The sequence below is a fragment of the Gallus gallus genome, chromosome 3, assembly GCF_016699485.2.
Source record: "Gallus gallus isolate bGalGal1 chromosome 3, bGalGal1.mat.broiler.GRCg7b, whole genome shotgun sequence".
Taxonomy (NCBI): domain Eukaryota; kingdom Metazoa; phylum Chordata; class Aves; order Galliformes; family Phasianidae; genus Gallus; species Gallus gallus.
Window position 1 is genome coordinate 28675032 of NC_052534.1, and position 12891 is coordinate 28687922.

A 12891-nucleotide genomic window follows, 5' to 3' on the forward strand; every position below is an offset into this window, starting at 1 on the left:
CATTATTATGAAGAATGCTATTAAAAGGGAAATTATAAAGGCTTTAGGACTGATTCACAATCAGTAAACAGAGACCACTGTTAGTTTAACAAGTTTCCACTTCAGCTATTTATCACTGCTTTTCTTAGAGTGTTCATCCCTGCATCAGGGTAAGAACAGGCCTGTGTTTTCATATAGATCTTGGTACTGCTATTCAAACTCACCTGGATCAGTGCTGTAATATGTTTCTATTTGTATTGTATATATTTGCACAAGTATCAAAATGAGTTTTAAATTAATATCACTAATGATGGGTACTGTTCCCTTGACATTGACTTAGAAAACTAGTTACTTATTTTTGATGGGCAATTTTTACTCCTTTTTTCTTGCTGTATTTGGTTGGTTGTTGTTTTGTGTGTGTGTGTGTTTTAATTTTTTTTTCTGATGAGCACTGAGAATGAGTACTTTGTTTACTGTTTTTACAGAAAATGGGTCATTGTCTGATAGTTTTATGTTCTTCCTCCTTCAGGGAGTTTCAGTTGAGATTATTCTTCCTAATACAGCAGGGTTCTGGCACTAGGCTTTGGCACATTTTTGCTCCTAGTAGTGTAAGTTAGGCCTGTTGTTAGAGCAGAGCATAGCATTCCTAAAAGGAAAAATGGAATTGTTATTGTGATCCTTAGAAAATTAATTAAGAATGGAACAGCCTGCCTGCTAACAATATTAATTAAAAAAAAAAAAAAAGAGAGACTTTCTTAGTTTCAAATTTGTTTCTAAGTAGAAGCAAAGATTTTATTTCCCTTCTTTGGGCAGCTTCTTTCTTATTTCTGTTTTAAGAGGGCGTGTAAATATTAACCTATTATCTTTGACATAATGGTGGAAGCTTATCACTAGTGAATTTAAGAATTGATTACTCAGGGCTTTTTGAAAAGAAGCTATAATTAATGATTTTTCTAGGAAGCAGAGCATACCTAAGAACGTATCTGAGAGATCAGTGGAGTGGTGTCAGGGCCGAGCCAGAGGAAATCACCAAAAAGTATTTGATTTTCTGTGGTTTTTTTAGTTATTCTACTATCCCTGTGCTGAAAAAAACACCTTAAGAAAGGGTCGTTGTTATTTACCTCATGATTTCATATCATCTTCCTTCTGCCTCATATGCATGCCTCTAAACAGGCAAATAAAGCAAGATTTTGTAGGGAGTCCTCTGGGTAGGTGTTAGTGTTTTCTTGCTCCTCCTGAACATCTAAGCACAACTTTTTTCATGTCTGGGCTATTTTATGTGATTTTTCTAGTTTGGTACTTACAGTCATAATTCTTGAAACAGTTTTTGGTTGGACGAAAAAGGTTTAATATTCACTTATCTGCAATAGAACTAAAGACTAGAAGTTAGGTGACTATCTTTGAGTACAGTATGATTGGTAAGAAGAGAGTTATTCTCCACCTGTTGGAGGTAACTGAATTAAAGCCAAGAGTCTCTGTTTAACTTGTTGTGAAAAAGGTTTTCTTACCCTGCCTCTTTTAATAGGAGAATGACCACTGTCTGTTTGATGTTCTGACTAGAAGGAATGCGTTGGAATTGGAACTGTAGATGTAAAAATAGATATAAATATAAATTTCTGAAGTCTTTTACAACTTTACATGATTCTGTGGCCTAATTTTCATTTATTTCTATAAACAGTTTAAGAATATCCTGCTGTACAGAAAAGTATATGAATATCCTCTCACCTCCTCCCTTTTTTTTTTTTTTCCTGTTTGACTTGTCATGCTGAAAAATTCTTGTAGCAATAAGTAAGATTTTGGAACAAGTGATTTTATGTATGAAAGTTGATTGGCTCTTGTATCATAAAAGGAGATGGCTTTTTCTTTTACACAAATAACTGCACATTAAAAAATCTCAATGCTCAAAGCCTCTAAAAGTTAGGTTGCCATGTTTCCTGAAAGGACAGACTTTAGTTCATTTCAATTATGATATGGCAAAAGAACTGTAAGTTGAACAATAAATGAGATAACAAAAGATTTCTTCCTGAATGCCTTTAGTTCTAAAACTGTTAATTAACACACGTAAGTATGTTTTGGTATACTGTTACAGAATCTCCAGTATCAAAACCAGCTGTTAATATCAGCAATAAAAGGTACAACATAATGGCTTGAAAAAACTGAAAGAAAGGTAGCCTGCTAATGTCAGTCATCTTGGTAAATCAGAATTTGACACATTACTTTACAGACTTGACTACTTTTTGTGATTGTTGTCTCTTAAAAATGCTATGTCTTTTCAGGTTGGATGAGTTAATAGAAACATTTCTGGAAGACAGTGATCCTGAAAGCGCTTTGGATGTTGGAGCAGACATGCGCAAGATCAAGTACTGCTTCACTTATTTGAAGGTATTTCTTTTAAACATAGGTAGAAATACAGCTGGAACTGTATGTAAATAGAAGACATTCACAATTGAAAAGAATCAAAAGAGATGCAGGATAGTTGAGAGATATGAAAAATGGTAAAACAGTTAAACTGTGAATTGCATGAAGAACTAACAGGAATTTGGAATTTAACTGGAAAAATGCAGCAGGATTGTGTGAAAGGATTGCAACTTGTGGTAAATTGTAAGAGCGGACTGAAAGTTATTGGAATCAACCCACTGCAAGCTATTTGCAAGTGGATTGATGTGTCTGTGTATTCAGAGTGCTATGATACTTTTTATAAACTATGTCAAAAGAGATAAAAATAAGTTTAAAACACCATATCCTTGAATCTGTTGCGCAGTCTTAATAGTGTGAGCACTTCAGCTCTGAGGAAACAAGATACACTTAAAGTAGAAAGAACGGTGAAGTTAATAGAGAAATAAATAGAAGGCATTATACACTTTTTCTATGTTTTGGGATGTTGTTTTATAATATAACAACATATGCATTCCTGATTTAAATTTATGGTCTTTAAATAATTAGGTCTTATTTGCACTGTTAATATCGAAAACACCATGATGCTGCAGAACAGTGGAGTCACACTTAGATAGGATAACGTAAGTTCTACGCTTTGCAGTGAAGAACAACAAATACAACTCATTCCGTACATCTACTCATCCCAAACATTTGCATATAGTTTGATATAGTGGCATGATTTTATTCTCTCAACAGTCTATACAGACATTGTTTTGAACAAATTTTCCAGAGAGTGACAAGGGAAAGTAAATACGTAGCTGGAGGTAAAGTTATGAGAACAATTTTCTTTCCTTCTTTCTTTCTTCTGGTAGCTACGACAGAATCATTCAAAGATTTCTGATGAAAAGCTGCTCTCTCATCACATTTCTGAAGAAAAAGAGACTAGCAAAGAAGCAGAAAAAGAGGAATTAAAGAAAATGAAAGAACTTCTGCAGCAAAGAGACAATGAGATCAGTATCCTTTGCAGGGAAAAAATAATATTTGGGTTTCAGCTGATGTGGCTACAATGGTTTCTCTGTATGTGAGATAGGAGTTGGCTGCATGAAATGAATTTCTCTCTATTGACCCCACTGTGTTAAAGCAATTACTCAGCTTCCAAATTTTATGTGGCAGGACCCTTTCTTTGCACCTGCTTCTATTTCAGTTGTGGCCCAAACCAAAATCCTGGATTCAGGCACCACTTAGCTTTAGAACAGTCCAGCCAAGATCCAAAGACTGTGAATAAAGCCTTGCCTAAAAAACTCTCCTCAAGCAAATTAAACATTTTTGTAGAATGGGAAAATCTGATGCTATGTAAAGATCAATTTATTACCTTACAAAGAATAGAATTTCCTGTAAGTGTTATTTTTAGCCAAATGAAGTGCTGCTTTGGGGACTATTGGATTATGTACCTTTTGAATGAATATAAAACTTATACTCTTTACACACACACTTAAAATTTAAATTAAAGCTAAGGCTTTCTGCATATAAAAATATTAGACTACTTAAAAGATGTGCTTTTTCCATTTCAGTGCCTCACATCAGACACAAGTATGTAGGTTGCAGTGAAAGTTGTTATTCTTTTTATTCTTTTTATTGCCATGAGAACTATAACAAATACAAAGAGCACAATAGCACTACTTGATAGAGCAAATTCTCAGCTACAAAACAATATTTTTTTCCATCATAGTCACCACCCTTAGCTATGCATTTCTGTCAGTGATGTACAAGAACCTGCGTTCTGTTCTTTTAAAAATCTGCAGCAGTGGACTTGACCCACTGTCACCGTCAACACTGCTGAAATGCACCAAATAATGCCTCACTGTGCCCACATTCACTGTTTGGTCTCCATAAATGTTCAGTAAGTGCCAATGAATGTCAATAGGTGCCATTTTTTCCTCATGGAAGAATTCAGTCACACAGCTTTTCTTCATACGCACTCCTGTGTCAGATACCATTTTGTAAGACTGCCCATCTGCTGCCATCTGTTGCATGGCAACAAAATGTAACAGAATATTGGTGGGAAGGTTCAACTGCTACTGCCATACCACTGACATATATGCTTCTGATGTCAAGGGCTAACACCATATAATGGGAGGCATTACATTCAGTGCAGCTCTTGAGTGTATTTGATATACATGTTGTTTCCTGGAGTACAAGGAAGAAACTTGTGAAAATCCATGTAAGCCTTATATAAGAGGAATATAAGAACTCAGGTTTTGTGTGGAAAAACTAATTCACTGTTTGCAGCCTCTAAGCTACAGTCTATCATTGTTCAAAAATTAATAACATGACTTGTGTGATAGTGTAAAGTGTGAAAGCTTTTTAGTCAAGAAATGAGGTTTTCTTGACTGTTCTTCAAGCCTGAAGATATCATAATAAAACTCTGTACAGGATAGTTATTATTGTCACCCAGTTTTCTAATTAATCTTCCATAAAGGCTACTTAGGTTGTTGGCTGTTGATTTAGAAAATTAATTAGGATTAGAATTAATAACATATTAAAATAAATTCAACATGTCACAAGGAATCCTGTGGTTTTGGTTGAAGGCCTATAAAATTTTCACTGTAAGACCCATTTATGCTCCTAGCAAAATGCATCTATATCAAACATACTTTAAGTAAATACATAAGAATGCATTTTCAAATTGCTGTTCTGAATTTTAGTAAACTTTCTTGTTATGAAAAGTTTACAGACGTGATACACTTTTCAGGCTTCCAAATGTGAATTGTTTTCTTTAAGAAAAAAAAAAAAAAACTCAAAGATAAAGAAATATAATTGTTTTATTGAGAAGAGATCCTTAATTATTTCCTTAATATATCTTGCAGATATTCTAGTAAATATGCTAAAAAATGAGAGGAAGAAAGCACAAGATGCTCTTTTTCAGCTCAATGCTGCCTCTGCTGGTTCTACATCATTGAAGCAATCTCATTGTATAAATGTAGAAGAAAGTCAAAACCCATCTAGATTTTTCAGTGTAAAAGAAGCAAAAGATCTCAGCTCTTCAGTTCACAGGCTGCCTTTTCTTTCCAGAATGAAAGGTTAGTGTAAATTAAGTGAGTATTTATTGGGTTATTACAATATGATCTTCAGCATATTATTCAAATGCATAACAGAACAGGAATTTTTTATTTTCAGTAATAGTGGTGTTCTGCTAATTCTGTATATGCAAATGCAGGGATATAAATTTATAGTTCTCTCAAGGTAATAATGGCTTTAACAAACTGATGTGAATCTTCCGTTGTATAGTTCTCCAAAAAAGGAATACAAGTTATGTTTTAGAACTTTAAATCTTCAAGTAAATTTGTTCTTAGAAAAGGATTTTTTTAGCATAACTCATAAAAATTACTAGGAAAAAAACCTTTGTTTTCCCCAGAAAGTCTGGAAGTAATGACCTTTAGCAAAAAAATAAATCAAAACCAGAACAGCAGATATTGAAAGAAGTTTTGTGCAGGCATTATTAATTGCACAGTATACTAAAACATCAAAAAATACATTTTTCTTTTTTCTTTTTTTCATAATCTTACAACCTATGAGAGAAATCTTATTTTCAAATAGAATGAGGTTTCATTAATTATGCTTCCAGCTCTGAAATCAGATTAAAAACTTTCTGTAATTGTCATTAGGAGTTTTGTTTTATACTACACTATTTAGATGTCTGTTTTTTATTCAGCCTTTTCAATAAACTATTCTGATTTTTTCTTTTTAATAATTGAAATAAGTGATTAAATGAACTGAAGTCTTAGTTCCAGAAATGAAAGGTAGCTACATTTTTGTGCATTAATTCTATTGCAATTCTGCCTTTCTAGAGCAAGAACTTGGTATGTATGAAGAAATTCAAAATCTGCATTCTGTTGTATTTCAAAATAATAATTATATGCCATATGGTCCTATAAATCATATCCTTTCCAAAAAATTTTGAGCTGAACTGATAAATAATGTGTTCATTTAGGATAGCTAACACAGTACAGTTCGATGTACATTAGTGTCATTTGTCAGCAGATAAGTACTATTGGTATGTGTGTAACTGATAAAAGATTTTAATATAGTAATAAAGCCAGTTTGTTTGTTATTCAAACTATACTGTAACTGTTCTGTAAAATGTAATAGGTAAACATAACAAATTTTTCATTGAAAGAGAATTATTTTTTGCCATCTGGTTGGCAAGGAGGACCTACCACAATGACAAAGTATCTTCTTTAGCAAAAAGTAAATCTACCTGATTCCCACCCTGTTAGGATAATGAATATTTAGATGAGCATCAGTCTGGGCTGAGAAGGTAATATGTTCTGGGAGGAGACTTTTTGTGTACGATTAGATTACATATTCTGTGTTTTGAAAATACCTGTAAACTCATCCCCTTACTTCCAGTCTTTTTTTTCAATCAGCTTTGGGTCAGGTTCTGATACTGTGTCACATTCTATGTGGACATGAAAACAATGTATCTTCAACAATCACGATGGTAAATGTGAACAGAAAAACACTCCCATGGGTCATCTTACAGTTGATAAAAATGATAAAATAAAAAATTAAAAAATCAGCCATATTTCTGTGAGGGCTACAGATAAATAATAATTTATTTTTGGACTTTTGTAAATGGCCGTATATGTCTGCACAACTTTCAAGAGGCCTGATGCCGTGCTGCAAGTCTAGTCAGTAATGTTGGCAGCATTAGCACTTCCAATGTTCTATAATGTTCAGCTGTTATAATGGTAATGCTTTAAAAAAAGTATTTCTTAATGTTTACATGATTGTTTTCAAAGAATACTTTAGAGTAACAAAAGTAAAATAGTAAAATGTAAATGTAGTAGAAACCATGTAAATAGCATAACCCATTCAGCCTTGCCAGGATGCCTTAAACCCAAACTCTGGAGACCGATTGTCTTTGCAAGTGTATTACCAAGTTTCCATGCTCTCAGTCTTTTGTGTCTTTGAGAATGGCAGCATTTTCCCTAATGTATAAACAACTGTATTCTTCTCTCTTTTGTTTGATTTCTTAGAGTACTGAAAAAAACAAGCTTCAATGCATGTTCATGTTGAAAGTATTATGTTCATAATTTCTTGAAGAATAGTCAGAGGATTATTTTTTGAATCAGTTTGTAGTTTGAATAAGCACAAAAGGCTGTCAAAAAAAAAAAAAAAGAAAAGAAAAAGGAAAAAAAAAAAATGAGAAAAGGCTTGGGAGTCAAATTCAGTGAAAAGAAAGCCAGACTATGCCTTGCAGTCGATGATATGATGATTTAAAAAAAAAAAAAAAATAGTAATCATAGAATCATAGAATGCCTGAGGTTGGAAGAGACCTTAAAGACAATCTAGTTCTAGTTCCCCTGCAGTGGGTGGATACACCACCCTCTGCACAAAGCCCCACCTAACCTGGCCTTGAATGCATTCGAGGATGTGGTATCAACAACTTCCCTAGGCAACCTGTTTCAGTGCCTCACAACTTTCTGAGTAAATAATTTCCTCCTAACACCTAAAAATTTCCCCTCTTTTAGTTTAAAACCTGTTTTAGTTTAATTTTTATAACAGTACTATTGGATCAATATCATACAAAGAAATAAGACTTACCTCCTTGAAGCATCCTGTTTTATCTGTAGGCAAGTTACTATTTTGAGATCTTTAGCTGCAAAGCACTATAAAATCTCAAGTGGTTATTACTGTTTTTATTGCAAAATTTTGGCAGTGTAAAGATACAGTGGTGTAGTATCAGCCAAAAGCCCTCAGATGTATGTGCTAATGATTGAGAAGATATAACTTCTTCCTTTTGAGCTCAGACCTGGACATGTGTATGTGCTACAGACTTTATCAATCCAATACATTCTACCTAACAATTAAGCAAAGTATTTTGGAAAAACACCAGCTGATGAAAAGAACGTTGGTAACTTTCATGGCAAAATAAGTTATTTTAATTCTCTAATATCAACTAAATGCATATGCTTGGTTAAAATTTTCCTTTTGGCCTTCTGATTTCTGTATGGATTTGAGAAGTTGACTTTCTCATAGTTATTTCTAACAGATACAGAACTCCTATAGCGCTCAAATTGTTATCTGTTTGGTAAAGCTTGTGAAAGAATTAATAAAAAGTTTAGTATGAACCAACTTACAGAAGTATGAAATGCTGTTCTCAAGAGTTGGGGATTACTATAGGCCTCACCAGGTCTCATAACTAATTTTTCTATTACTGTCTTGTAAATAACTTAATGTCTTGTAACTTGTAACTAAATAACTTACTGTCTTGTAATGTAACTTAAAGAAATCTTAGAAAATTACACTGTCAACCCCAGAGGTTGTAAATATCTTGAATATCAGAAGTTGTAATGTCTTAAAAGATGAGGAAAAAAAAATACATTATTAGATTTCAGACCAGATAGTTTTGAAATATGAATAGGCAAAAGCATTCTTTATTGTTAATATTCTGAAAAAAATATATTCTTCTGCACACCAGATTTTCAGAAATAGCTAAAACCACTCATATAACCTGATTTTTTACAAGATTTTAAGGATGTATTTAACTTTAGCTATGTAAACACCATTAGATTTAACTATGTGCTTAATATTTGATAGAAACAGCAACTCAAAGAAAGCAAATTATGTTGGCCAGTTAGCATGGACTGTATAAGTAAGGGAGTTATTATGGAGGTTAACTAAAAAGTGTTAAGTGTTAAATATTGCAAGTATCTTTCTTTGCATCTCGGAGTTGGTTAAATGACAGTATCTTTACAAATTGTTAATTTCAAATCCACATAAAATGAATTACGACATGTAATAACTCTAGACAGGTTTTCATTGCCTAGTTTAATTTTTCCTTTGTTTTCCAATTGAATTGTTTAAAAAGCATCAGTGCTGTCACTAGGTTTTAGAGGTGGTTATTTGAAAGCTCAGAGAAAAGCATCTTAGACTATCATTGTATAGCTACTTTACATATTCATGACTTATTCTTCTGCATACTGTTTATGTATTTTTAACAAATTTTTTTATCTAAAAGTGATAATCTAAAAGCGAAATAGTTCAAAAGTCAGACAAAACTGGTGAATAAACACTTAAATTTCACCAGTATCCTAACATAAACATCTCTTAAACTATTTAATATTGCCACTTGTACTTAGGATAGTATGGTTAGGTTGAGGTTGGACTTGACAGTCTTGAAGATCTTTTCCAACCTGATCAATTCCATGATTCTATAATTTTTCTTTAAAATTGCTTACTAATTGAAGGGATGAATGAATGGACAGGAGATGTGTATCATGAGGTGCATGCACATGTGAAAGAAAAGAACTTAGTCTAAAAACAGAATACTTGAGAAATGAAAAAGGGAAAGGATGGAAATGAAGTCTTAAGAGTTCTGTTTATTTTGGTTTCTGTTTTATTCCAGTCCAGTGATAATTGAGGAGAATTCAGAACTAGAGCAGTTTATATCATGGATTTTTACAGTGGGTGCTTCATGTATTCTTTAGAATTATGTAATACTGCCTTGCTGCCACATAGCATATGAAACACTAGGCTAGAATAATCTATCTATTCCCTTATAGCAAAGACAGTGAGCTCTTTTTTTTTTAATTCAGCTCCTAAAACTTTTAATTTAGCCTCCTGCTTTTCTTATGCATCATTCTCCAATTTTGTTGGAAGAATTTACTTGATTTGATGTCATAATTCTATTCAGTGAATAGAATTTTTTCCTTATAACAAAATTTTTTATAACCTCAGAAATACATTAGCAGAAAGTAAACTATACTTTGTCAAGAAATTACCAGTATAAATGCATTATTTATGTAACACTGCTTATTCTTTAGTCGTTAAATAATAATCTAGACAGCACTGGTAAGTTCTCACCTTTGATACTCTGCTCTCTCTTTATGAAAACAACGTTATGTTTATGTACACGTAATGTTTGCACATAACGTAGGAACCAGCATATCAGCTCAAATTACTGCATTGCCAAGGCTTTTCTCCTGTGTTCTGCACAGACAGAAATGAATATTTCAAAAAGCTTAGATGATAACCAATCTTTGATGTTTGTCTTGACATTTCAACAAATAGAAGTTTGTGAGGTATAAGCTTCAAATTTCACATATTGCAAATCTCCAGATAATATTTATAATCCTGAAGCTATGCATTCTTTCAAAATTCATCTGAACTACATGCACACTACTTGTTATCTATACACATCAAGGATTTGTTTAAGATGTGGGAAAGAGCTTGGACTTGAGTCAAGGTAGAACTCGCAAGTAGAGCCTTTGATGTAATATTAAACCTATTGTTCAAAATGAGATCATGAGTAAATTATTATCAAAAATAAGGTTTGATACCAATAGGGAATCTAATAAGAATGACTGAAATTGTACATGTGCGTTGTTGTTTTGTTTCATCAGTTACATTATAGCCTGTATCAGGATGTTCTCCTGGGTGATTAGAGCAGAGGAATACAGAAGTGCAGCATCTTAGTAATGTCCTAGGTTTTGCTGATGACAGTAGGCTGCACAACACTTGAATTCTTCAGCTAAATGTTATACCAGTTTGCTTGCTGTTAGATTTGTTGTTCTTGGATCCCAAGAGTCTTCTTTTAGGAGGGTGTGGTAGGTATCATTGTCCTGTGATTTAGTAAGGCAGCAGCACAACACTGTTTAGATTGGAAGGTTGCCTGCTGCTGATATTTTGGTGAGCCAGCTCCTATCACTGAGGGCCTTTTACAGTTTGTATAAAACAATTAGCTTAGAATGAGCAGACCAGAGCTTTTTGTCTTAGTCAAAGTACTGTGAAAAAGGAAAACTTACTTTTCAGTACCCATTTTAATCACAGAACACTCTGAATTATAGATCCACAACTACGTGAGTGAGGATGCAGAACATTCTAATATACTCAGGAGTTGTGCTGGCTCACTGCTATTATTAACTGCATCATGCTATTTTTCACTCATCTGGAGAAAAAAAAAACATAAATGGCTGTGAATTTAATCTGTTTCAGATGAGCATTCTAGAAAATGTAAAGAGAAATGCACAATAGTGAGCCTTCAACGCTTTTATTTTTAATAGTTCACTTTATTGTAAAATCTATGCTGCAGATTTGTTGTTATTCATAATCTATAACTTGAAGAGATCTTATATTTAGGTTAGGCTTTCATATACATTGCTTATGGTCTTTCTCAGGGGATTGTGCCACTTTTACAAATAAGTAGTTTCAGGATAAATCAAAGTATGAATAATATTGATAAAACAAGAAAAAAATCAGAGTTCATCATATATGTTATTGGAGTGATAATCATTCTGTTGCATTTTTGACTTTTGTCATTTTGTATCACTTTTCTTGTGCAGGTAAGTCCTATTTTGAAATAGATCTCAGTCTTCTTTTTGCTTGTTACATAACTGCCAGTGGAAGAGACATATATCATTTTTCCTACTGCTGGATTTTTTTCTACTCAAATACAAACATTTTGGTTACCAGAAACCAGTGTTAATATTGTGACATTCAAAGAAATTGTAGTGATAGTTTCCAGTGGTTGTTTATGGTGATGAGCTTAAGAGGAATTGTTTTACACTTACAAAAGATTTTATTAGGATCATGTTTTGGCCATGTTTAGCCATTTCCTGTATCTTTAACTGAGTAGCTGTGAGGATATTTTAGAGTTTGATGGAGAAATTATCTGCTATGCAACTTGGTCAGAATTGAAGATTGCTTTTCACTTGGCAGTTTGCAAGCATGCACACAAAAAAGAACATTCCTCCTAAAGGGCTGACAAGTTAACTTTAAAATGAGAGGTGAGAGATGCTTTCTATAAACAGATGGTGATTATGAACAGTGGGACAGTAGTGATGATAACACACCAACTGTTCAGTTCTGAAATCTAAATATTTTCATCTTGTATTTAGACTTCTCAAAATATTTATCTTGGCTCTTTTATATATTTATGTAATAATCTGGGGGAAAAGCTTCCTTCTATTGTTGGAAAACCCACAGAAAACTCCCTACTGGAAAGGATTGACTGAGGTTTTTCATCATAATCTCTTCTATGTCCTTTGTTCAAAAAAAGGTTACAATCCACTAGAAAACTAAGTGTTTATTAAACACATACATATGTATTGGGATCATTTGTGGGTACTGCAGTGCTTTAGGCTATCTGGGGACAGATATCCTGGCCCTGCGCTCATGACTAAGTTTGTTTGTCACCAAAGAGATGTACCCATTTCAATGCTTTTTAGTCAGCAGAGGAGCTCACTGATGTACTTCAAAGGTTATTCAGGTTTATTCCTGATGTTTCTCATTCCTCAGAATAGAATACATCTCCTGTTACGAGACTAGATAAAAATACGTATTCCAATTCACTCTCAAGCTGAAATTATACCAGCTTGGATGTAAATGAATTTTTCATTGTTACTGATAAAGTGTTGAACAATTTTATGATGTTATATTTCTGACAAGTTTAACAAAGTTGTTTTCTGGTATTTTGAGTCACCAGATAAAACCATATATTGCTCCGATTCACAGAATCACAGAACTATAGGG

At 33.2% G+C, this 12891-nt stretch overlaps 1 protein-coding gene across 4 annotated transcripts in view; it reads left to right on the top strand.

The window, feature by feature from the left end:
- KIF6 (kinesin family member 6) overlaps positions 1–12891 on the top strand; it is a 142560-nt gene that overhangs the window by 46518 nt on the left and 83151 nt on the right. For all 4 annotated transcript variants that reach the window (XM_003640945.6, XM_025148878.3, XM_040697630.2 and 1 more), the window contains 3 exons: positions 2256–2361; positions 3228–3369; positions 5223–5435. In XM_003640945.6, coding sequence (XP_003640993.5) covers positions 2256–2361; positions 3228–3369; positions 5223–5435 — 461 coding nt within the window. The remainder of the gene's footprint in view (positions 1–2255; positions 2362–3227; positions 3370–5222; positions 5436–12891) is intronic.